Genomic DNA, 23991 nt, shown 5'->3' on the forward strand with positions numbered 1-23991 from the left:
CCAAGTGCAAGTCTCTGTTCTGCTTCCTCTGCTTCCTCATCTCCGGTGGTACCCAATACCCACCTCATCTTGGTCCTATCAACCTGTCTCCGGTGTCCTGCAGTGTCCGCGTCGTGTATCACGTGCGTCACCCTCCCTGTACCACCTTCCAATGTAGCCCTGACACACCTCTCCTTGAGAAGCTGGTGTCATGTTCTTTTGCACCACAGTATTTGCAAGGCTTACCTGACAGTACTTCAATTAAATCACACACTGCCGTGTTGGATGTTTCCTCTGCTTGCTTACCGATTTGCATTGTTACAGTAAGCTCCAGCATTTGTAAGCAAGGTAACGTACAGAGACTTGACAGTGCCTGCTAAAAGGCGGGGAATGGCCGTGGCTGGCAAAGGGGAGGGGGGAAGCAGCAGCACCGGCCAGGAGGCGGCAGCAGGGCTCCCGGGGTCAGGGGGAAAGGCGGGGACGGCGATGGCAGAAGGCAAACGGCATTTATTCGGGTGAGCCAAACAGCGGCCGAGGGTTCCCAGGAGGCGGCGAGAGCGGCGGCACTGCGGGCTCAGAAGGCGCGGTGGGGCCGGGCAGGCCCGGGGCGGGGCGGAGGCCTCGGACACGGCCACCCGCGCGTGCCCACGGCAGCTCCCCACGCTCACCTGCGGCGGAGGGGCTGTCCTGACTCCCCCGCGGGGCCCGGCCCGCCCGCCCCCCCTGCGCTCGGTGCCGGCCGCCTTCCTCCTCCCTACCAGAGATTCGCTATGCCAGTCACGCCGCAACGCGCCCGTGAGCAGAGCGGCCCGTCCACGCCGCGGGTGGGCTCTGCTCGGAGCTGAGGGAGGGAGCGCGCAGGCGCGGAGCAGGCAGGGAGCGCGGCGGCCGTTGACCCCGCCCCGCCCCGCCGCGTGAGGAACGCGAGCGCGCGCCCGGGCGGGAGCGGGTGGGCGGGCGAGCGTGGCGGCTGGCGCCGCGGCGCGATGTTCGTGGCGCGCAGCATCGCGGCGGATCACCGCGACCTCATCCACGATGTCTCCTTCGACTTCCACGGGCGGCGTATGGCGACCTGCTCCAGCGACCAGAGCGTCAAAGTGAGCGGGAGCCGCCGGGCCTCGCGCGGAGCGCGCGGCCTAACCGGGCGGGGGGGCGGGGCGCAGCCTTCCGTGTCCGCGGGGCACCTTCCGTGTCCGCGGGGCACCTTCCGTGTCCGCGGGGCACCTTCCTTCCGCGGGGCACCTTCCTTCCGCGGGGCACCTTCCTTCCGCGGGCACCTTCCTTCCGCGGGCACCTTCCTTTCTTTAGGCGGAAGGGCCCGGCCCCTGTCGGCAGCGACACGCGCGCGGGGCCGGGGCCGGGGCGCGCCCACCCGTAACGCGCGTTGTTTGCAAACGCGCGGTTGCTCACACGTGTGTAAACACACGGCTGCTTTTCCGGCCCGCTGCTGCAGCCGGGAAAAGCATCCTTAAGCTGCTGCGGCTACCGCAGTGCTGCTCGTTGCGTTGATTCGAGTGAAAAATCTGTGTTCGTTTAAGGGCGCGCAGGGAAGAAGCTGCTGTTTCGTAATGAAGTGCCACTCAGCGAAAGGCTGACATGTTCTGCGTGTGCTCTGGCAGAATAAGGAAACTGTGGAATACTAGAAACCTTAATTTTACATTTTTTTAGTGGAAATCAAATAATGAAAAGGTTTTTTGTTTTTTTTTTTTTTCATTCTTTGCATATAGTGAGATGGATTCAGGAGTTACACAGTTACATTTAAGAAATGTAGCTTGCAGAGAGCAGCCATATCTCTTGTTAGACCAGGTAAAGGGTTGAGAAAATTGTTCTTACATAGAAAGCTATTTCAAATGTAGATCAGGCTTAAAAATAACCGAGCAGCCCCTCCTCCCTGACCACGTGTTAGAAAGCCAACAGAACAACAAAAACATCCCCAAAAAGGCAAGCCAAAACCATGTCAATCTTTGGTCATGACTGACTACGTAAAACTTGCAGCCTAAAAAGAATGTTCTTAAGAAAAATGTTAAGAAGTAGGTAGAACTCCAAAAGTATGTTCTTTAGCAGTGTAACATTTGGTTTCCAATCATAACAGTGTCATTTATGAGACTGTCTCAAGTTTTACTCGAGGCAGTTTTACACCACTTGTACAACAGCAATGGTGTATCTGGTGTAGATGCATGTACCCTAGGCGGGCCCTGCAGGAGCAGCAGTTGGGGAGAAGTTACGAAGTGGGGCTGGGATAACAACCAAGGTTGTGTTCGAGATCCAGCATGACAAAAGTGAGGCGGCTTTCAGTTAAGTTATACAGTGAATGAGGGATGAAGAGGAGCAGATGCCAGGATTCTAGAGGTTTCTTTCATCTGGTTACGTTCATAACTTCCTTCACAGTTTTTCAGTAAAAAAGTTATAAAGATGTGTGAGAAATCAGGAGAAAGGAAGATCAGGTGACTTGCGTGTGGTTATAAGTCAAGGCAGAAACTAGAAACAGAGCCAAGATCTGTTCCCTCCCTGGCTTGATTTTCTTTTTGCTGTCCTGCTCTGTCTTTGGGGTGATTGCTGGGATCCACATCAGGGGTTTGCGACCAGATCTGAGCACGTGCTGTGGTGAGGACCATGGGGGCTACAGAGTGAAACTGAGTAGCATACTCACAGAACAGAGTGAATGAAGTGTTGAGCATTGTAATAATTTGTCTTCTAAGACTAATATATTGTGTAAAAAAGATAGACTTCATTCAACAGAGGATTTTGCAGGTGTATGTCTCATCTCCCTACCCGTAGTAGGGATGTTTTCAAGTCTGAGTGTGTACTGGGTCAGGTAAGAGTTTTCCAGATGAAGATGTTTAGCGATGTGTTTTTGTAGGACTACTTGGTAAGCTTTATGTACAGATTGTATGATTGTATTTTGATTTCTCAATAGGTCTGGGACAAAAGTGAAAATGGGGATTGGCATTGCACTGCCAGCTGGAAGGTTTGTATTTATGAAAATTATAACCATAATTCTTCCTTTGGTTTTGAAGAAACATACCTAGTTTTTGCTGACTTGTGGAGTAGAAATACTTTTAATTTGTTGTAGATCATATATTTCTTACAGTGAAATACTTTTTCTTTGCTTTCATAAAATCACTGTCATACCTCTCACTTAAAGCAGAGGCTAGCATGCAGTCTTACGTTATTAGTATCTAGTTATGTTGGCAGACTTTATTGTGAGCAAACAAAGCCATAACAGGTGTTTAGAGAGTTGGAAAACAGTACCTTCATTTTTTAATTTAATATTTCCTTTTTGGTTGTTGTCAGCCTTTGGAAAAAAAAAAGGGGGGGCGGGGAGGAAGGAAGAGGTCTGGCTATTAAGTGTTCCAACATCTGACCTCTTTTTTTTTTTTTTTTTTCCTAAAACCTGTCTGAGAACTGTGTCATATAGAGACTACTTCATTGGGATAATTAGTACATTTAGCTTCTGAATTGTCCTTAGACTTGTATGTAATAGCACCACAATAAATAATCCCTGTAAATGGAGATGCAGGTGAAGCTTTTGAATTACCCTTCTCTTTAAAAAAAAAAAAAGCATTAGGTTGACTAGGTGTAAAATAGTAGTTTCATGTAAGAAAGTAGAAGATATGTAATGCTCTGCATATGCTTTGGAAAAGTATGGGCAGGCTAGAATTGAGCATGGTAATGGCTGAAAATTGAAAACAAAGCTGTACTTTTTGTGTCCAGGCAGAATCTTAGTGTGGAACTTACTTTAAGTTTAAAGGAGTAATAAATAATGCCTTGAAATATACTTGTAATAATTACCTTTTAACCATTAACTAATAGCAACAAAACTTTGTAGTGGTTATAGGAATAAACAAATACAACAGCTGCTATGGAACTTACAGCTTTATAAAAGGACACAGATTTCAACAGAATGGCCTTACTACTTTCTAGATTTTACTTCTGCTTCTGCAGAAAGTCATGAAAATGTATGATTGCTTGAACTAATAGAGTAAATATGTTTTGGTGTTATCTTGCAGACACACAGTGGATCTGTGTGGCGTGTGACATGGGCCCATCCTGAATTTGGGCAGGTCCTGGCTTCCTGCTCTTTTGATAGAACAGCAGCTGTGTGGGAAGAAATAGTGGGAGAGTCAAATGATAAACTGCGAGGCCAGAGCCACTGGGTGAGACTTTAACATATTAATAACAGTTTCTCTATGTTCTCGTATAAACAGATTTACTGTGCCTCATTGATTTGTTTGCTTATCGTAATGGGCTGGAGCTTTAAATTGTTTAAATTTCAGAATTAAATAGAAGACTGAACATGAAAATTGTTCTCAATGCCAAGTTACTGGACATTTCTGGTTTTGCAACATATTTTCTGTTCTCAAAACAGAGAAGGCACCTGTTTTCTTATGTTAATATAAAGTGTTGCTGACTTTCGCCTATGTTTTGTTAATTTGTGGCAATATTCCAATACAGAGTAAGCATTTTTAAAGCATGTTGGGAAAACAGCTAAATGGCAGCCTTCAGGCCAATTAGTGTCACTACTATTGATGTTTCTTAATAAGATATTCCCTGGCAAACAAGTTGCTGACGTGATTTTCCATCTACAGTAGAATGAAAGTTGTGGGGTTTTTCTTTTGTGATAAGAGCTCATTTGAAACTGTCTCATGCTGTTCTTCATCTTTTAAACAATAGAACCGATTTTGGGGGGGAAATAGTTTGCTCTGAGGTGGATTTTCTAGGTAATATTTCATCAAGGGAATTTTAGCTCTAAGCATTATTTTGCAGCTATTATTTATGTGTAATCTTACAGAACTCAGTATAGTATTCCTGCCTCTAATGTTTTATTTTGGTTTAGGCTGCTAAAATATCTGCAGTTTTCTACTTTCTACTAAAGTTTTCAAATATTGAAATACAAAATTGTGAAGAGTTACGTTGCCAGGACCTTTAGCACACAGGGTGGTATGAAAGCAGACTTCTGTGTTCAGGAGGCAGCTGTGATGCATAATTTTCAGCTCAAACCCATACTTTCTTGGCAGGAGAGGAGACAACTTGAAAAACAAATGTTTACAATTTTTTCCTCTTCCACCCTAGTTAATCTTCTTATCAAATGTCTGTTGTATATACCCATTCCCTTATCAGAACTACTTGTTTTGATGCTGCTGTTGGAATATGTTTCATGATAAACTTCATCGGCACTGAAATTAGAAAGTGGCGTTGCTAGGCATCTCAGTTAATATTGTCACCAGAATGAATGAAGAGGACAGTTTCAAACTGCCTGTGGCCAGTAGTCTTGCATTTTATGCTTATGTTATGTGTTGATTTGTGGGTTTTTTGTTTTTGCGTTTTTTTCCCTGAGGGAGCATAATCTAAACAACTCTTTGATATCAGAACTTCGATATTACTGTGAAGATATCCCTTGATGCTTTGAATTGCATCAGTGCCATGATCTGTCATTTGTCCAATTCATTTAAAGAGGTTTTTTTTACTATTTGATGGAGGAGGTAAGTGATCCTGTGAAACGGCACAGACTTTCATTAGTCTTCCTTAGGGAATAAATTTTGATGGGAATTTCTGGCATTTACTTCAAGAATTTCTGCCTTTCTTTGCAGGTAAAGAGGACCACTCTAGTAGACAGTAGGACATCTGTTACAGATGTGAAGTTTGCTCCCAAGCATATGGGTCTTATGTTAGCAACCTGTTCAGCAGATGGAGTTGTAAGGATTTATGAAGCTCCAGATGTGATGAATCTTAGTCAGTGGTCACTGCAGCATGAAATCTCATGTAAGCTAAGCTGCAGTTGTATTTCTTGGAATCCTTCAAGGTATGTTATTAGAACTGTAGGGTTTTCTTTATGACTCTTTAAGCAGAAGATCCAAAGAGTTAGTTGTGAAATTTTGTAGAATAAATCCTAAAACATGCATGGAGAAGATTGAGTGCACATTACTCAGGTACGAAAGAAAGCTGCTAATGTTTCTTTTAGGGAAGCAAGTTTGGCAGAATCTGAGCAGTGTTACGAAAAGTGCTCTGTGAGGAAATATTTGCAGCTTAATTATTTTTAGTAAGTAATGAGCTAGAGCTATGGAGTGCTTGTTATTTATCCCACAAAACTTAACTGGGATTTTCACAAGAGAAAGTGTTTCTAAAGAGACAATTCCTGTCTCCTTCTCCTTTCCTCAAGAAAGGTGTTCCAATAGGTAATAACTTTGACAACTCCAAGGACACACACCCTTGCCAGTGCAACAGGGTACTAGGATCTGTAAATACAAAGCCTAAGAGTTGTTCTTTTAGTTGTATGCTAAGGGGGTCAACAATATACTTAACCTTCTTGAACAGGAAGGAATTGGAGAGGAGTGTGATGGTTGGGTAGTCCCCACCCAGAAGAACACATACAAGCAGAGGTTCTCCTTCGCTTTCCATCTCCCACCTTCCCCCAGTATTAATAGGAAGGGAAAAACCATTCAGGGCTGAACTGCTTTGGATTCTGTTTGTCCAGAAGCACTTAATGGCTTTCCCTGTAGATGTAGTGGTCTGTGTGTGTTGATGAAGTTTTTCTTCTATTCATTAGTAGTAGTCTGTGCTGAAGGTTCAGAGTACAGGCTTTCACTTTAATGCACAGGCTGGGGTTAAAAGTTGATTTAAAAACTAGAGTTTATCTACATTTTTGCTTTTGTAATCTGTCTTCTAAAACCTGAATGAAATCCCACTAAATCAATCATTAAAAGTACTGCACAGAATGCAGACTCTGCCCTGAAACTTCTAGTAAATACTTGACTGCAGATGCATATATAAAGTGAATCCTACTCTCTGGGAGCATCACCTTGAATTGCCCAATAATGTTCCCTAATGATTTCAGCTTAGTGGGTAGCTATTTTGAAAGTAGACTTTCAAAATAGCAAAATGGAGGCTGTACTGCTAACTGTGAGTAGCACTTGCTTATGTTTTCTTGTGATTTTTTTTTTTGTTTTGTTTTCTTTATAGATAATTGCTCTGAAATCTAAAAAAATGGCTTGGTGTATTTTCTGTGGAATGATTTGTAAATACAACAGTATTTATTTTCACCTTTTAGCTCTCGAGCACATTCTCCAATGATAGCTGTAGGAAGTGACGACAACAGTCCAAATATATTGGCTAAGGTTCAAATTTATGAATATAATGAAAATACCAGGTATGCTAAATGACAATATATAACATTTGTGGGATCTTAAAGTAGTATAATATATGGCCTTTTACTTTTATTTCCACATCATTAAATGGGGAGTGGAGTAGTACATAATAATACCTTAATTCTGTCTCAGAGCCATTGGATGGGCGAGGGAGACGTCAGAATGGGAACTGGTGTTAACAGACATGATATGGATAATTTTGTTCTACCTCAGTGCAGAAATTACAGTGTTCTTACCAGCATTTTAAAGGGAGAAATGTTGTTTCTACTACTAATTTATATGCTTAATTTTGCACAAGGAATTGATAGAACACAGTTGAAATTTGAATCCTGTTGCACTAGGTACTGTTTTGTTAAAGTTGACCTTAAAATGCTTTTAAAAGCATGTTTATGATGCAAGAAAGTTCTCTGAACTACTAGTGTTCCGTGAAAGTTCATTTTGTACAGTTAAGAAATCAGAACCAGAAAAGGCTGGGAAATGTGTGCACAACCACTTTCAATTAAATGATGACAGAGAACCTGTGTTTAATTCAGGGTGAATGGTGTGGGAAAGGTGCCAAGGTGTTTTGTGGGTTTATGCCTGGCTTCAGACAACGCTCTTTGTGCATTAGCAATAAAGAAATGTTGTTGTAACTTACCTGGTGGTCAATAAGAAAATGGAGTACATGTTTGTCATACAGCAGAGGAGGCAGATAGTGGTCTGCTTAAAAGCACAGAAAATTTAGTAAGTTACTGAGATAAAAATTCCCTTTAAATTTGTGAATGGAAGAATCTTTTTATTTCCCTTTTCCAACTGTAGACAAAAATGATCTTTGTACTGGAATTCTTGCTTTGTTGTATGATTTAGCATACATAGCATACATAGTTAGTATCTGATGTAGTTGCTCTATCTGATGTATTAAATTTCTGAAGAAATCAGCTTGTAATTATTACTTACGATTAAATTAATGCTAAGAAAATACTTTTATTTGTGCAGGTCTTATGATGTATACTAACCCCTTTTTCCCTGTTACACTATGTCTGGTTTATATAATTTGCATTACTGGCAATTTTGATGGTATTAAATGTTAATTTCTTATGCTGTGTAGGAAATATGCAAAAGCAGAAGCTCTGATGACAGTCACAGATCCTGTGCATGATATTGCATTTGCTCCAAATCTGGGAAGATCCTTCCACATCTTAGCTGTAGCAACCAAAGATGTACGAATTTTCACACTAAAACCTCTAAGGTGAGCTTAAATGGAAGATAGTTTGGTATGATGTGGCTCATACTGTATTGTAGTATTTTAATAGTATCTGCAAACCAAAAGTAGTAACTTAATCCATACGGGATTGTTGTTTAGCATTCTGATTTTTAAAATTACAATATTGTGAACAAGTCTATAATTTCATCTGAATGCCTCTTAATACTCCTAATCTGGTAGCAACTGTTATATAACTCCTTGAAAGATGTATTTATTGCTCTCCTTTTTGTCATGCTCAAGCCCAGACCTTTGAACAGTTGTGTGCAGAACTGTCACTTTTCTCTTAAACAGGAAAGAATTGACTTCATCTGGAGGATTAACAAAATTTGAAATTCATATTGTGGCACAGTTTGATAATCACAACTCCCAGGTGTGGCGAGTGAGCTGGAATATTACAGGCACAGTGCTTGCCTCCTCTGGTGATGATGGCTGTGTTAGGCTCTGGAAGGGTAAGATCACCCACCTGAAAAACATTAGCTTTGTAGTATGATATACATGAGAAATTTACTCAAAAATAATTTTGGAGTCAAAGTTCATTTTAGATTTTTGAATGATAGATCTTTATATTTCTACTTCAATTTCAGAAATAGGAAATAACTTTTTGTGCTGGAACACTTGCATGATTTAGGCTGCTGTGAATAATTGTTACTGTATCCTTAAATGGTTTCACAAGACTAGAGCTATGTAAAGTTGTCATTTTAAGAATTAACATACATACTGCATTGCTATCTTTGCCTGTGGCCAAAACCAGAAAATCTGGAGTCACAGTGTTCAGGGAAACTGGCTTTTCTTCTGTTCAAATTTCCAAAAGCAACAACAGAAAAAACAGTGGCAGTTTCCTCATCCATTCTCATTTGTTTCTCAGTATTTTAATAAAGGAAACTCATTCTTTCTACTGAACAAAACTGAATTTTAAAATGTGGATAGGCTGAGAATGCCAGGCAGGCAAAGGGCCAGATCCTTGGTTGCTTGCAATTTCTGTATTGGTATTGAAGTTCAATTCTAATTTACAGCAGGTGTATAGCGGTTGTAACATCATAGTTGTATCAAAAGGTGAGCTTCAGAAGAGAAACTAATATCTTTTGTATATCTGTATTTGCAGCTAATTACATGGACAACTGGAAATGTACTGGTATACTGAAAGGCAACGGGAGTCCAGTGAATGGAAGTTCTCAGCAGGGAATTTTTAATGCCTCTCTAGGTTCAGCTAATACAAGTCTACAGAATTCACTAAATGGATCATCTGCCAGCAGGTAGGTTAATTAGTAGAGAGACTGAATTTCAGTAAATACTCTCTTCTCTGAATTTTCTTAATTTCACTTAGTTTTCGTGTTTATTTTATAATTTTTCCTAAAAGTGCTATGTCATTTATTGCATGAATACTTCAACAAGCTATTCTAGTTTTGCTCTGTGGTGGTGTCTGTTATGCCAGTGTTAAGAGGAAAACAAACAAAACCTAAGCCATACTGAATCATTCTGTATAAATAAGCAATGTAAACAACTATTTTCACTTTTAGTCCTTTCACATGATTAAAAATAACTTTTCTGAAATAGTTTCAAACAGGGGGAAAGTTAATCATACTGCTGTTTGACTGCCCTTTTGTTTTAGTTACATATGTAAAAGTGAAGCAAAAATACCAGAACGAATTCTGGTTTTCACTGAGATAATGTAGCAGAAAGGAAGGAGGAGAAGTTACTTTATAGTATATGGTTTCAACAACCATATACTGGTGTTCGTTTACTTGCATTTTTGCAGGTGTAACATCAACTGAATAAAACCTGGGTTTTTTTAGTCTGATGGCATTTTTATTGCTGATCAGCTTTCTCTGTTATGTTTTTGTTCTGTAATAATTGCTGTTTAGTAGGTAAATTTAACTGCCTCTTCTGAAAACCATTTTAACTTGTGCACACCAAAATCTAGAAGTACACTGAGCCCTGAATTTGTGTGGTAGAGTGTGTACAATCAATTTTACAGGATGTGTCATATGTAAGGACTAGATGTGGCCAAATACCTTAGCAGCAGCTTCCAAGTTCTGTGGCCACCTTTATTTTTTTCATATGCCTTCGGATAGCCTCCATTTCCATCTATGTGCAGCTACTGATACAGCTTTTTTTCAGTTTCAAATGCTCATCTGTAAAGTACTATGACAGCTGGCTTTTGGAGAGTAGCCTTTGTCCCCACTTCAGCAGTCAGTCCTAGATGGTAGTCTGGCTTCCAGATCCCTATCTGCATTGAACAGAGAAGGGATTTCACATTTTCCTCACAAGATAAATGAGAGAACAAGAGGTGTTAATGGGTCAAGTCTCCAGCCAGAAAGGAGGGCAAAATAAGATTGGTCATCTGATTCCAGGTGCTACTCAGTGTAGCAAAAAAAATGCTGACATTGGTCCTGTCTTGGAAATGGGATATCCGAGGCTGTGTAACTGGATTTGCTTGGGCTCCCCTGGGAGAGGCAGGCCACTTTGTACTCCTTTAGCATAGGGTGTGGTTTCACAATCTCCTTATCTAAGACTCTGCTGCTGCCAGCAAGACTATCCAATCCTACCCCAGTGGTGGTTCTTCTCCCTGAAGTTGGTAGTAAGCCACTGTGAAACTTCTGGCATTATTTTAGACTCCCTCCATTGCTCTGTGTTTTGAAAATGGGGTTTTGTTTTGTGTTTTAATAAATTATCCTCAGCTCCAGTTTGGAATTAACGTTTTGTTACAGAATTAGGTCTGTGGCTGTGGAACTTCAAAATGTATGGTGTCTTGTCCTAGGATTGAGCCTTACTATAAAAAAGATGCACTTAACTACATGTTTTCTTTTGTAATCACATGGGCTTGAATTGCATAAGCACAGTTGCTAACTTTTGTTTTAGTATATTAACACAATAAAGATTTATGTACTGACATCTGACTAAATTGGAATGCTACACAATTTATTTTGTCTGTGACTGTAGATGCTATGTTTCAGTGTCTATACGTTTAAATACTTAGAACAGCTAAAGCATAGGCAGATTTGGAAAACTTTGTTAAAGCACGATCATCAAACTGGATTTGTAATAAAAATAGTTTCAGAACAGGTGATGTAGATTGTTGGAAAGTAAGTCAGTAGGGCTGTATTGTTATGTTGATGTAATTGTGTGTCTAGATTTATGATACAATTTCCATTCTCCATTTGTATTATGTCCTTTTTAACAGAAAGCAGAGCTGATACCAAGCTAACTGGAGTAACTTTGGTGTTTTGCTGCTTGTTGCATGCACACAGGAATGGAAAACGAACTCCTTTTTCCCCTCCCCAACGCCGTTTGACCTCTCCCAAGACACCAGCAGCCTGCTAACTACTAAACGTTATTCAAAAAGCCTTTTTAAAACACATTGTGTACGTTTTTTGTACTAGCTTGCACAGTTTGATACTGTTGGAACTCCTGATAGAAAAATACTTGGAGAGGCTTCTTGTTTGGGAAAAAAAAAAAAAAAAACCACCACAAACAACCCAAACCCCAAAACATCCATCAAAACACTTTTTTATTTTGGAAGCTTGTCAAATTAAAAGACTAACTCATGATTAAAAAATGAGAATTTTTGTCCTTTTTGATTGGGTTGGGAGGAGGGAAGTAACCATTAAAATCATTTTAATTACAATTGTTTTGGTAACTAATTTGCTTTGCATTTCATAGTGTTCAGGATTTGATTAAGATTCCTAAACATCACAAATTTGTAACTGCTTTGTAATATATCAAACTGTTAGTTTTAAAGGATTAAGAAAACTGTGTTTTGACAATTGTACAGATGATAGCTTTTAATAGTTTGATATTGCTTCATTTATACCTTAGTATGACTTCAAATAAATGTTTTGTAAGCACTGTCATACTTTCTTCATCCTAAGAGAAGTACTTTTTCTGATATGTACTTGTACATTCCTATGGTAATAATTCCATGGAGTAACTAAAATTCTCTAAGCATAGTATCCTAAAAAATGCAAACACTTGAGCCATACAAAGATTGAAACCAAAATGCAGTTTGTTGTGAATTATCCCATAGTTTCATTAATCGTATAGTTGTTCCTTTATGTAAGTCCACAGAACTGTAAACAAGACAGAAAACACCTATAGGTATCTAATATAGTTATACTATAATGCACAAGTATTACGGGTAAGTTCTAATAAAAAGAGCAGAAAAATTACATGAAATGGCATAATTCTGAGTCTTGCATTCACCAGGAATCTTAAATTTACTCTGAGGATTTTGCAGAAATATGTAAATACAAAGATTGTATTTCATTGAAAGTAGGTATTCTCTGTAAATGTATATTACTAAATTTAAAAGCATTGTAAAAACAGTGATGTTTTTACTGCTATTCTAGAAGTGCTGTGAAGTTAATCTGAATTAGATGCATATGCAGAAAATGTACTTGGCTAATATTTAATGTATATTTTGTGTTGCAAATGAAGCGTTACTAAAAGCTCTGTCAACAAATCACAGGAATTCTGGGAGAATGAAATCCTGTTAATAGCTGTGCTACACCATCCTTTTGATTTCCAAAGCAATCCGTTCTTTTGTAAAAATGTATACTAGGGTTATTATTACGGTATTCTTTTTATGAATTTCAGTGGAAAAGACTGTATTATTTTTCTTTAAAGAACAGTTTCCAGATTTGTCTTGTTTTGAATTACAAGCCTTGATTTTCTGCTATTATGTTCTATTGGTTTTGGCATGGATATACTAAAGCTTTTTTTTTTTTTCCAGCATGTCTTTTCTCCCCTTTGGTTCTCCTTGTATTTACTACCTTTCTCTTTTTCTTGTTTTGTTTTTGTTTTGTTTTGTTTTTTTGTTTTGGTGTTTTGTTCCTTTCTTAATTGTTTCAGGTATTTCTTTCCCCCTCTGGATTCCCCACGGGCTGGATCGAGATGGTCCAGTCATGCCCAGCTCCTTCCTCCTCCTCCTCTGATAGAGCACTCTTGCGATGCTGACACTGCCAACCTCCAGTATCCTCACCCTCGCAGACGATGTGTATCTCGGCCTCTTAATCTATTACCTGAGAATGAAGGGGTTTAACATGTTGCTTTAAATAAACTCTGAAGGGCCTTATTCTGGTGTTTGTGAATGCTTCCATTTCTGGCCACCTTTGTATTTCTTCTCTTGTACAGAACATTTTTGAAAGTTTGGTAACTTCATGCATGTTTTGCAAAACAAACTATACCATTTAGAACATGTTGTTTGTGTATGAAAGGAACATTTTAATCTGTACCCGTTGAACTATGGCAACACATACAAACAGTATTAACCATGAGCTATTTACAGAGTAGCTGACTTCAATGTGCCTGTCTTTTTTTTTTTTTTTTTTTTTCACTATTTGGAATCAGTTTACTAGGGTCTTGCTTTTTTTTTCCTTTTTGTATATTGCACTGACAAATGTGAAATATATTATTGAAATTAAACATGCCTTCAAGAAATTGTTAAATAACTAAAGGATGATATTGGATCAAGTTGTAGAAGAAATAAACCATTCCTGTGTATACCGCGGCAAAATAGTTTGCAGTGTAAGGATTTTCCATCTTGCTGTACAAATATTTAAATTTTATAATTATGGTTGACTAATAAACTTATTCTGAAAGGTCTGTATTAGTATGCTTTTTCTTGTAATTAAAAAAAAAGTTTAATAGGCTCCCTATCAAGGACCTTTTTTGATTCAGGTGTTCGTTCTCATAGCTTTGCTTTTGTGAAGTGTGCCTTTCTGGATGTGCAGCTGTGTATTACATTTTTCTGCTACAGCGTGTGCTCTGACTTTTCTCAAGGATGTGTTGAAGGTCTGTATAGACTACTAGAGTTGTTGGATTTCAAATTATCTCATAATTCTTTTCCAGTGATTGAATAATTCACTTAGGCCATTTTGAATAAATAGTACTAACTTAAAAGCTGCCTTTGTTGACGTGTCAGTGCAGGAACATCATTGCTGCGGATCAGCATGCTGGCACTGACTCAGGCTTTGGCTGGTCTGAGGACAAAACTGGACAGTGACCAGATGACAGTGCTAGGGAGGAGCATTACTGTACAGGATGGAGTTGCTGAGCTTGTTCAGCAGATCTCAGGGGGAGGAATGATAAAGGTGGGCTGGGGCGCAGCAGAAACCCAAAGCGTAACTGTATTTCAGTGTGCTTCTAAAGGGGCTTATGCTACTCCCTGGATCAGGCTGCCAGTACAAGGTAATGGGGTAATGGAGAGGGCAACCTGCATTCTTCCAAAATGATAGCAAGTTCCTGTGAGTTTTGCTTGTACTCTGAAAACTTTGTTTGATCAGGTGCTATATTTTTGCTCAGAAACACATTTGTTTCTTGATTTATCTCTGAGGACTCTAGTTTTAATTTACTAAAAAACCATGAGAGGTAACTGGTGTTACAGAACGCTTGGTGACTATGTCTGGAAGGAGGCTGCCGATGTTTTTCAGCTAGCGGGAACAGAAGGATGGGGGAAGAAAAGGTTTAGTAAAAGCAGGGTCTTAGACCTTTTTACCAAGATGTTAAATTTTGTAGAACCATGCCATGCTCTGTATGGTAAACAACAGAACTGTTACACGATTCAAAAATAAGGCTTAAATGGGGTTAGGAAGTAATATACCTCTGTGGGATAACAAGTAATTCTAAAAAAAAAAAAAAAAAAATCAAAACTTACACTGGGATTCATTCCTGAAACAAAACAAACTGTTTGTGGGTACGAAATCAGCGGAATATACTTTTTAAGGTTTAAGCCACTTGTGGAATTTCTGTTCTAACCCTTTAAAAGGTCACTCCCTTCAATACAGCAATTCATCGTTTCCTTGCTGCGCTTCTACTTGGACCAGGAAAAAACATAGGGCTCCTTCCTAAGCAGCCATCCAGAAAAGCAAGGGGGCAGGGTCTAGAGATGCTGCTGTTTCCCAATGCTAAAGTTTGTGCTGCGAGACCCTGCAGTCTGTCAAGTATGCCTCAATTACTGCAGTGTAACAAAAAGTAGTGTAAGATACATCTAAAGATAATTCTTTACATATCCTTGATAAGCCAGATTTAAGGGAAAGATTCCTACCTCCATTTTTTTTTTTTTCTTTAAATTTGCTTCTGTTATTCTTTTAGAGCCCAGAATAACCAGTTATGGTAATAATAAAGTAAATGATGAGTTTTTTTCAGCTTTTAATCATTTGTTCATAGTTAATTCAGCACGGTCACATTATTTTCTTCTGTGCTGAACATGTATTGCTAGATATCCTGACTAATTCCAGTCACGTTTCTTACTAATGGAAACATGGTGTTACAGTTTCAGTACAAACCAGTCATGTTTCCAATATGCTGGCCAAGTACTTTTTACTTCAGTAAAGGAATTTATGCTGGTGGTGTGGCTAATGGTTGCCCTTCCCCCTGCCTGCCATTTTGCATCCATGTCTCTCCAAACCATTGTTGTCCCACACGTGGGGTCTGGTACCTGGTGTGCAAAAAGCCAGTCTTACACACAGAGCTGAGATATTTATTTCAAATATGCACAAAGATGGGTGTTAGGCAGCAAATCCATAAAGCTAGCACGCCACACTGAAGAACTATTATGTATTTATCTTGTTACATGATTAGTAAAAACCTGCCTAAATTTATGTTCATTGGTCAGTAATTACCATTTCATCAACTATTGATTAATCATGTTTGAAGTAGCCTTGCTTACTATGCTCCTTAAAGGTGTGGGGGGGCAGATTTCTTTGGTCTTGAACTGAGTCAGTATTTGTCATCTCCCCCTGCTGCTTTTACCTTCCCCCCAGTTACCACTGACTTTATGCTTCTTAGGCAGCCATCCAGTTTTGGGTGTCTTCTGGGACAGGATGTTCCCCTCTTCTCTGTCGTTTAGTTCCTCTTCAGTGGTATAGTTGTTAGCAAGGTCTGCATTGCTTACACAAAGTATCAGGCTTACACAATGAAGCCAGTGATCAAAGTTCCTCCTTAGATCAGTGCAGTGCTTTTGATCCTCAATTAAACAGTCCTGCTACAACCCAGACATTAACTCCAACCTATGGTTTTACTTAGTCTACACCAGGACCTTTCACACTATATCCTTGACTGCTCACCTCCGCTTCCTCAAACTCATGCTTCTCTCTTCATCATCTCCCTTACTTCTGTGACTCAAGATTGTGAACTGTACTTCTGTGCAGCTTCTGGGCCCGTGAATGTAAGCAGCAGAACCCCTGGGGGGGGAAGATTATAGAAGGGTTTAGAAAGGGATGATTACAGCAAGTACTTGCAGTATTTTAAATTTAGCACTTTGTAAGACTGCTGTCCCTTTTCTTCTGAAAGAAGATATGCATTATCCTGTACACTGTCTATGCCCTTGGATCACAGCTCAGCTTGAACCTCCAGGACTGGAAATAAGTTTTTGGGTCTTGCAGTAACCGGGAGGTGGCTTTGATTTTGTGTGGTTTTGGTTGGTTGGTTTTGAACACATCGGGACACAGTATGAACTGATATTGATGTTGAGTGTGTGAATTTTCACTCTCATTCTAGCTTTTTGCAATCTCCATACCAGGAATACAATTGTAGAAGTGCGTATTAAAACTGGCCTGAAATAACACTGAATTTGATTTAAATCTTTTGAAGTTGTCATAAACACATACACATATGTTTGGAAGGCAGCTGCTGCCTTCTCATCCTCTACGTAAAAAAATGTGATATTTATGCTTTGAAATTATAATAATATTACCCAGGTACGGTATATAAATGGCACAACCTTACCTAAGTGACGCATACAGCAACAACACGACAGAAAACAAAGTCAGTCATATAAACAACACCTGCCATATAAATAAAAAAATATCACATAAGTAAATCCGATTAAAGTTTTTTTCCTTTTCTGCACGGCTATTTTGCCCCGGCCCGGAGCAGCAGGGCCTGACCGGCTGGTCAGGCATGACTGGAGACGCAGCTCCCCTGTAGAACCCCGAGCTCCCCACCGGTACCCGGGATTCACACCCCACGGGTGTCGCAAACACCTGCAACCACCGCCGTCCCCGGGCCCGCTCTGACGGGGCAGCCGCCTCCCGCCTCAGGGACGGGCGGGCAGCGCCGCGCGGGGGGGGCGGGGCTGGGCTGGGCGGTGCCGCGCGCCCCTCGCCCAATCACCGTGGGCCCCCCCCCGCCCTTCTCTCTCTCTCTCTCTCTCTCTCTCTCTCTCTCTCTCTCTCTCTCTCTCTCGATTTCCCCCCCCAAACTTTTCCCTCCAATCGCCGGCTCTCGGCTTGGGCTCGCCCATTGGCTGGCGGCCGGGCGGAGCGGGGCGGGGGCTGTGGAAGCGCGCGCGCGCGCGGGCTCGGGACAGTTGGGGAGGCGAGTGGCGGGAGTTGCGCACGCGCCGCTCGCTCAGGCTTGCTCTAGGGCGGGGGGGGGGGGGGGGTCGCGGTCGCGCGAGTGGTGTGTGTGTGTGTTGGGGGGGGGGGGGGGGGAGCCGCTCCCGTCTCACCGGGTGAGCCGTGGGGGCGTGGGTGGGTGGGTGTGGTGCCCGCCTGGCCTCTGGGGGGCGCTGCGCTGCGGGGGCGGGGCGCGGCGCGTGCGGAGGGAGAGCCGTGGTTTGAAGTTTTGGCGGTTGGGCCGCGGCTCCTCCCGTCGCGCTCAGGCGAGTAGCGGCGGGGCGGGCCCTTCGGTAGCTCCGGGTAGAGGGCAAGAACCGATATTTTCCCCTTTGGGGAAAACGGGTCGTTGGCTCCGCGCCGCTCCCCGTCCCGGCCTGCGTGGCGGGGGCTGCGGTGCTTGCGCGGCGCGCTGAGGGGGGGGGTAAGGCCCGGGCCTCTGCCTCGGCCGTAGCCTGCCTGAGACGATCGCGTCACGGTGTTTGTAGCTCCCCAGGTGCTCGCTGCTGTGTAAATAGAGGAAGGCTGCCTTAGTCCAAGCGGCTTTACAGGCTAAATATAGGTTGGCACGTCTTGTAGTGTCCGAACTCTAACTTGCGGGAGTGCTGCTCTCTTTAGAAAGTCCAGGAAGGCTTTAAAACCCCGTTGCCCTCGAAAGGCTCGAGGGGAGAGGACTGGAAATAATTTTTAAGCGCGTTTGTGGATAAGGTGGGGTGGTTGCTAAAGAATATTGGCTGCAATGTAAAAGTAATGTATTTTTGACGGCATTCTTGTGATTTCTGTAACTGTGTAGTTGTTTTGTTCCTACTTTCAGATGCTGCTGGACCAGGGCTGATTGTGTTGCCAAGCAGAGTTCTATTTTAAGCAACTTGTGCAGGACGATGGAAGACTTCAGAAATATTGCAGATGAGACGTTTCCAAGCTTCTTGGGCTATTCATTGAGTAGCAGTGCCAGTGTCGTTTTTGAAAATGTTACTATTTCCTCAAACCCTGGTTTACCTGTTGCAGCTTCAACTGTTGCTAGGAGTAAAATGGGCTGTGACAACAGGTAAGACTATCAGTTAATATCACTTACTAATACAAAAAACAGTTGACTGGTTTGAAACACTTAACTTTGGCAAGGAAAAGTTCTTTTGACAGATTATTTGGTAGATGATAAAACTATTTACTAATCAATAGCATATTAATCAGCAAACATAATGTTGATTATATTAGCAGTGAAAAAATTGCGTTAAATTCATAACTCATAAAATACTTTTATTAAAATTGCCTTTTAAAGTAGTAGTTTAGTTTTTAGACTGATAACAGTCAAATTTCTTTTAACTTGACTCTTCAGCTTAGTATACTCAAGTTTGAAGTCACAGAGAATATTTTTGATATGTGTTTTCTCTTAGCTCTATTAACTGTTTCTTTAACTTCCCCAAATCTGCCTCATTTTAGAAAGGGTAATGTAAGAACTAGTGTTATAGATACGAATTAAAGTTTTGAATTATTTGTTCAGCAAGGAGTAGAGGAAAAAGTAATAACTAGAAGCCTTTGCTCACTTAGCTGCTCTGCTGTGACTTAACAAGAAGTAAGATCAGGCTTTTATACCCTGTCTTGCCAAAAGTGTGTGTTCCAGATGGGACAGCTCTAGTCACTGAAAATGCTAATGTGGTATTTCTCTAAAGAACCACAGAAGACTGGAGAGAATCATTCTGGATACATATGTGTACCTGGAAATGCAGATTAACTAGAAAATGCTAAAATACTTACATGAATGAATTTATAGGAGATGAGTAGCCATCAATATGATTTTCTTTTTTATTTTCCCCCCAATTATCTGGAAATCAGAAGTGATTAGAATGATTTTGTTATGTGTTTTTTTTCTTCCCCACCTTTACAGGCTTTCTGATATCTGTGCATCGTATTTAGAAGGGAAACACTCACCTCCATTGGGATATTCTCACATCAGTCAGTCAGATCCTGAGCCAATGGGGAGATTTTCCTTCAGCTTTAATGGTGACGTGTAAGTGAGATTAGTTAAAATCTAATTCTGTCCTAAAATACACATGCCAGTATGTAGTATGCAGATTTGTATGTACTATAAACTAATTATGGAGTACTTCAGAACTGAGTTGCCCACTTCAGCAGCAGCTTCTACTACTGGCCTTTTGAGGGCAGTAACGAGAGCTCAGCTGTGCGTTAGCCTGCTACCATGTAGTCCCTACGGCCCTACATGAACAGCGGTCTGCTGTTTAACTGACTACTTGGGTTTTTTGTACATGACAAGAATGAATTTTTAGAAGTGATTTTTTTTTTTAAAGTATGTTTTAGTTTGTCATTACACTAATTAAAAATTTCCTAAGCATGATTAATTAGTTGACTTATTTGAATGTGGCTTGTATTTACCTGCTTATACATCACATGATCTAGAATTAAGCTCATGTTTCTGGTTCATGTGTATGAATAATAGTTTGCACTGATTTAAATCTGTTCCACATAAGTATCACGCAGTTTGCATGCAGAAAGGAACATCAATTTCTATTAAATTTAGCTTCCTTGTAGCCTCAGTTACTGATATTTCTTAGCTAATAACTAATGTTAACGAAGCAATTTAGAGAGCATTAATAAACGGTGGAAGTGTTGGAAGCTGTTGCGTAGGTTATTCTATCCAAGGTCAAATTTGTTCCTATTGTTGTGATAGAAACTGCAGTGTGTGTCTTTCTGATAGAATTGCACTGTAGACAGTATGTCTCAATAAAAACAAAGAGTTTGAGATTTAGGAGGAGTCAGTGTCTTGATTGTACTGAAGTAAAAAAATAAACAACATCGAATAATTGCATTTTAGACTTTCAAATGTTAGTTTCATTTATATATCTAAAATATTAAAGCAAAAGTGTGGTTCAGGTCACTCAATGTGGAAATTTTAGCGTCTTGGTTAGCTTATCTGCCTCTGTGGAAGTCCTATGAAACCTGAAGTGAAAAATAATTTTTCTGCAGAATTATAGAAGCTGTTACTTAACAGAACTATATAGAATTTCAGTAAGTCACATTATTTAGTCCCTAATTTAATGTTACAAAAGGCCTGCTGATATTGTGGATTTAGGAAAATCCTGTCTAGGATTTGACTTGCTCTCTAATGTATCATGGAACTTACCTGAAATAGACTCGTTTCCCCTTATACTTTTCCCTCTTTTTACAGAAAAGAGAAAGAAACAAACAGAAATAGAGACATATACTACATGAAATGTCACTATTTGTTTCACACTTTAGGTAGTGAAACTGAAGCTCTTCGTAATCTTCATTCATTTGTTGTAGACTGACAGGTCTGTAGTATCTATATTAATGGAAACAGTTAACTTCCTAGAGCTGAAGGCATTAAAATTGAAGAATTTATTAAATCTTTATATATAGGGGTGTTGTATACTAATGTTATTCGATATATCTCACGGAGTGATTTTTTTTTTTAATTGAAATAATTCTCTTTCTAGGGGAGAGCCTCAGCCAACTTCTGTTAGTTTGAAAGAATCCCACTCAATATACAGAGAGAAAGATCAAAATGTCATTGAGCATTCAAATCACAGTCAAGATACCTTACTTGAGGTATTGCCACGTGAAAAATTAGAAGGTATTACAATGTGAAGAAAAAATGTTTACTTATTCTCAGTATAATTAGCTTTTTATGCTATAGATGTTTCCTCTTGACCTTTTCACTGTTTTATGTCATAGTGTAAATGGGTTTTGAAAAAGTATCTCTTTGAACAAACTGAAAACAGAGAAAGCTTGTGGTTGATATTGTTTTTAGATTTCTTCCCAAAGTACAAAGATAGATTGGAAGCTGGTGAAAATAATGTTTGTTATAAAATACCATCATTATAATACTAGTAAGAATTGGAGTTAAATTCAGGAACTTTACTTGTGGAAAATGTGTATGTAAATTGTTTTCTACCCCTTCTTTTTCAGTAGGTGTAAGTCTACAAGGTTATATTTTAACTAGTTTCTTTTTTTGCCTAATTCCAGCCTGCAATAGCTATCTTAAACTGCAGCTGTAGAAGCTGGAAACACACTTTTCTAGTGAGATGATGCATGAAAAAGTAGTTTGGAATACTTGCTGTGAAAACTATTTTTTTTTTTTTTTTTTGTAATATGGATAGAGTAGTTGAAGCAAAATGGTGTTTTGTAACTTACTGTAAAAGCATGGCTATTGATATTAAACTTGTTTGTCTTTTTGTTGTGTTGGTTTTGTTTTTTTTTTTTGGCTAATGCCAGCCCTGTGCTTAAATTCTGCTCGTTCCTTAAAATTCAGTTAATATACCTAGTAAATATATATATATATATATACTTCTAGTCATTACACTTTTCTAAGCTTTATCAATATATGTATAGGTTTTCCAGAGGTATTACTGATTTAATAGGGAGCAAGTTCAGTTAGAAAGTACTATGGTTTGTCATATAAACGGACCCTTATAAAACGTATTTCTAACAGTGAAGTGTTAAGTTCAGTCACTTTTTATTGTCCTCTTGAGGAAGTGGCAGTAATTGGCAACAGAAATGATGCTTTGGAAAACTGACTGCCCAGTGTTTGGACTTGATTGTGCCTGATTCTATTTCAATAATGGGGTTTAATTTGTTGTTTATTCAAGGTTTAGGTTTCTAGTCTTTTATTGCCTTTTATTCCCATCGATTACTTAAGAATTAGGAACACTTTTTGCTAAAATCTGTATGTGCATGTCTAAAATGTTCTCTGTCATATGGGATTTGAATTTGGATTATGAGTGGATATAACATGACGACAGGTGGAAGCTGCTTACAAATGATACCAAAAAAAAGTTGGCCCAGTAGGTGAAACGCAATGGTGGAAGAGAGCACTTGTTCCTGCTGCCGCTCGCGCAGCCTGGGACTCCTTACTTTTTTTTTGCACTGCCTTATAGAAATCTCTAAGGCAGTAATTGTCTTTCATAACCTTTATACTTCCAGCCCCGATGAAGCCCTGCCTTTTTAATTGCTCCCAGATATGTTAGATAGTTGTTATAAGAACATGTAAACTTTGATATCGTGGTAATGTACGTGTGCCTCAGGGTTATTTCTGTGGTGTATGCCAAGACCTTTAAGAGGCTTGGTCTGCTATCTTATAGAACAGTTAGGACTTTGTAGTATAACATAAGAACATAATAAAATACTGATTATAATACACTCTTTTGTTTCAGATTTGTCAACTGGAATATGTTTTCTTCCAGACAGTAAGAATAACAAGGTGAAAGCTTTTCTAAATACAGTGATATTAAAGGTTTTCTAATATTAATCTTGTAATAGACTTAATTGAGTGAGGGGAGGAAGGAGAGAATTGAGCTCTGTTTACTGTGTTATGTAGTGTATCCCTTAAGTTTATCACAGTGCTAGCATGCTGAATGTGTCATGCCTCACTTTGCCTCCTTTTTGCAGATCACTTAACATAATTAGTACCACGGGAGCATGACTCCAAACTTTTCTCAATTGGGAAGAGTGTTTACTCCTAGCCTCTGCTGTCTTGTAGTTCTTTATCAATGTAGGGATCTTACATTTTATCCCAACTGTAGTTTATCTTGGTGAAAAGCCCTTTGAGGAGATTTTGGAATGCTTTTGGAACTGGAAGTAGACAATATCAACCTGATTCGACTTGCCCCTGTGCTTTTAATTACTTTGAGTAGTACTGGTTCAGATGACTTCTTCAGTGTCCTTAACATTAAGAACTGCACCATTTGTTAGAACACAGTCTTCCTGCTGCCTCTATTTTTTTTTTGTGTGTGTGTATCCCAATCCCAGAGCTAGCAAATAACTGCCAGTATTGACAGGGCTGTGCTTCAGCTGTCTTGATCTACCGTGTTAAGAAAGCTAACAATTATGGGCACAGAGATACAAGGCAGACAGGAATGGGAGATCTCATGGACCTTATAGAAAATATGCCTCAGGCTGCAGCCAGATGCTGTCTGATATGTACTCCTTAATGTGTCAGCTGGCATTTACTAAATTGATTTACTTTTCTTCCATTGGATTTTTTCTAGGGGCCATAGTGGTCAGTGATTTGCAGTTGAACATTCACAGGCTGTCATCTGAAGACCATAATAAAAGTCACTTTCAAATTTTTTACTTTCTGAACTTTGACTTTTTTGTTGTCTGTCAAAGATGATCTATTTAGCACAAAGAATGTGAGACTAAATCTAAAACAGACATTATATCATGCTGATTTTAAAAATAGTTCAGGTATATAAAAGATACAGTATTTACAGTTAGCTAGATTCAGCTGAAATACTACTTTTTAAATAATTTA

The 23991-nt window shown here is 39.9% G+C and overlaps 2 protein-coding genes across 6 annotated transcripts in view; both read left to right on the forward strand.

Annotated features, from left to right (window-relative positions):
- Positions 1-895: 895 nt before the first annotated feature.
- Positions 896-13968, forward strand: SEH1L (SEH1 like nucleoporin). 2 transcript variants are annotated; one of them, XM_042798112.1, is made up of 9 exons: positions 896-1076; positions 2897-2947; positions 3990-4136; positions 5571-5782; positions 7028-7126; positions 8212-8352; positions 8659-8816; positions 9470-9620; positions 11549-13968. In XM_042798112.1, the coding sequence occupies exons 1-9, from the start codon at positions 966-968 to the stop codon at positions 11559-11561; spliced, it is 1083 nt and encodes a 360-aa protein (XP_042654046.1). In that variant the 5' UTR covers positions 896-965; the 3' UTR covers positions 11562-13968. The 2 variants fall into 2 exon arrangements, with proteins under 2 accessions (XP_042654046.1, XP_042654045.1); XM_042798111.1 differs by having other exon boundaries at positions 13216-13968.
- Positions 13969-17551: 3583 nt separating this feature from the next.
- CEP192 (centrosomal protein 192) overlaps positions 17552-23991 on the forward strand; it is a 72567-nt gene continuing 66127 nt past the window's right edge. The window contains exons 1-5 of one of the 4 annotated variants that reach the window (XM_042798086.1): positions 17552-17682; positions 18517-18750; positions 19588-19710; positions 21176-21312; positions 22892-22938. In XM_042798086.1, coding sequence (XP_042654020.1) covers positions 18584-18750; positions 19588-19710; positions 21176-21312; positions 22892-22938 — 474 coding nt within the window. In that variant the 5' untranslated portion in view covers positions 17552-17682; positions 18517-18583. The other 3 variants (XM_042798084.1, XM_042798085.1, XM_042798087.1) reach the window with 3 other exon arrangements.

This window comes from Tyto alba, unplaced genomic scaffold (genome assembly GCF_018691265.1).
Source record: "Tyto alba isolate M040663 unplaced genomic scaffold, T.alba_DEE_v4.0 Super-Scaffold_27, whole genome shotgun sequence".
In the NCBI taxonomy this organism is placed as follows: Eukaryota; Metazoa; Chordata; class Aves; order Strigiformes; family Tytonidae; genus Tyto; species Tyto alba.

What these genes read in the sequence shown, in the direction of transcription:
- SEH1L (XM_042798111.1), top strand. Translation starts at nt 966, where the DNA reads ATGTTCGTGGCGCGCAGCATCGCGGCGGATCACCGCGACCTCATCCAC. An exon ending in GAATATAATGAAAATACCAG is followed by an intron (nt 7,127 to 8,211) that starts GTATGCTAAATG and finishes TATGCTGTGTAG; the next exon opens with GAAATATGCAAAAGCAGAAG. An exon ending in AATGGATCATCTGCCAGCAG is followed by an intron (nt 9,621 to 13,215) that starts GTAGGTTAATTA and finishes TAATTGTTTCAG; the next exon opens with GTATTTCTTTCCCCCTCTGG.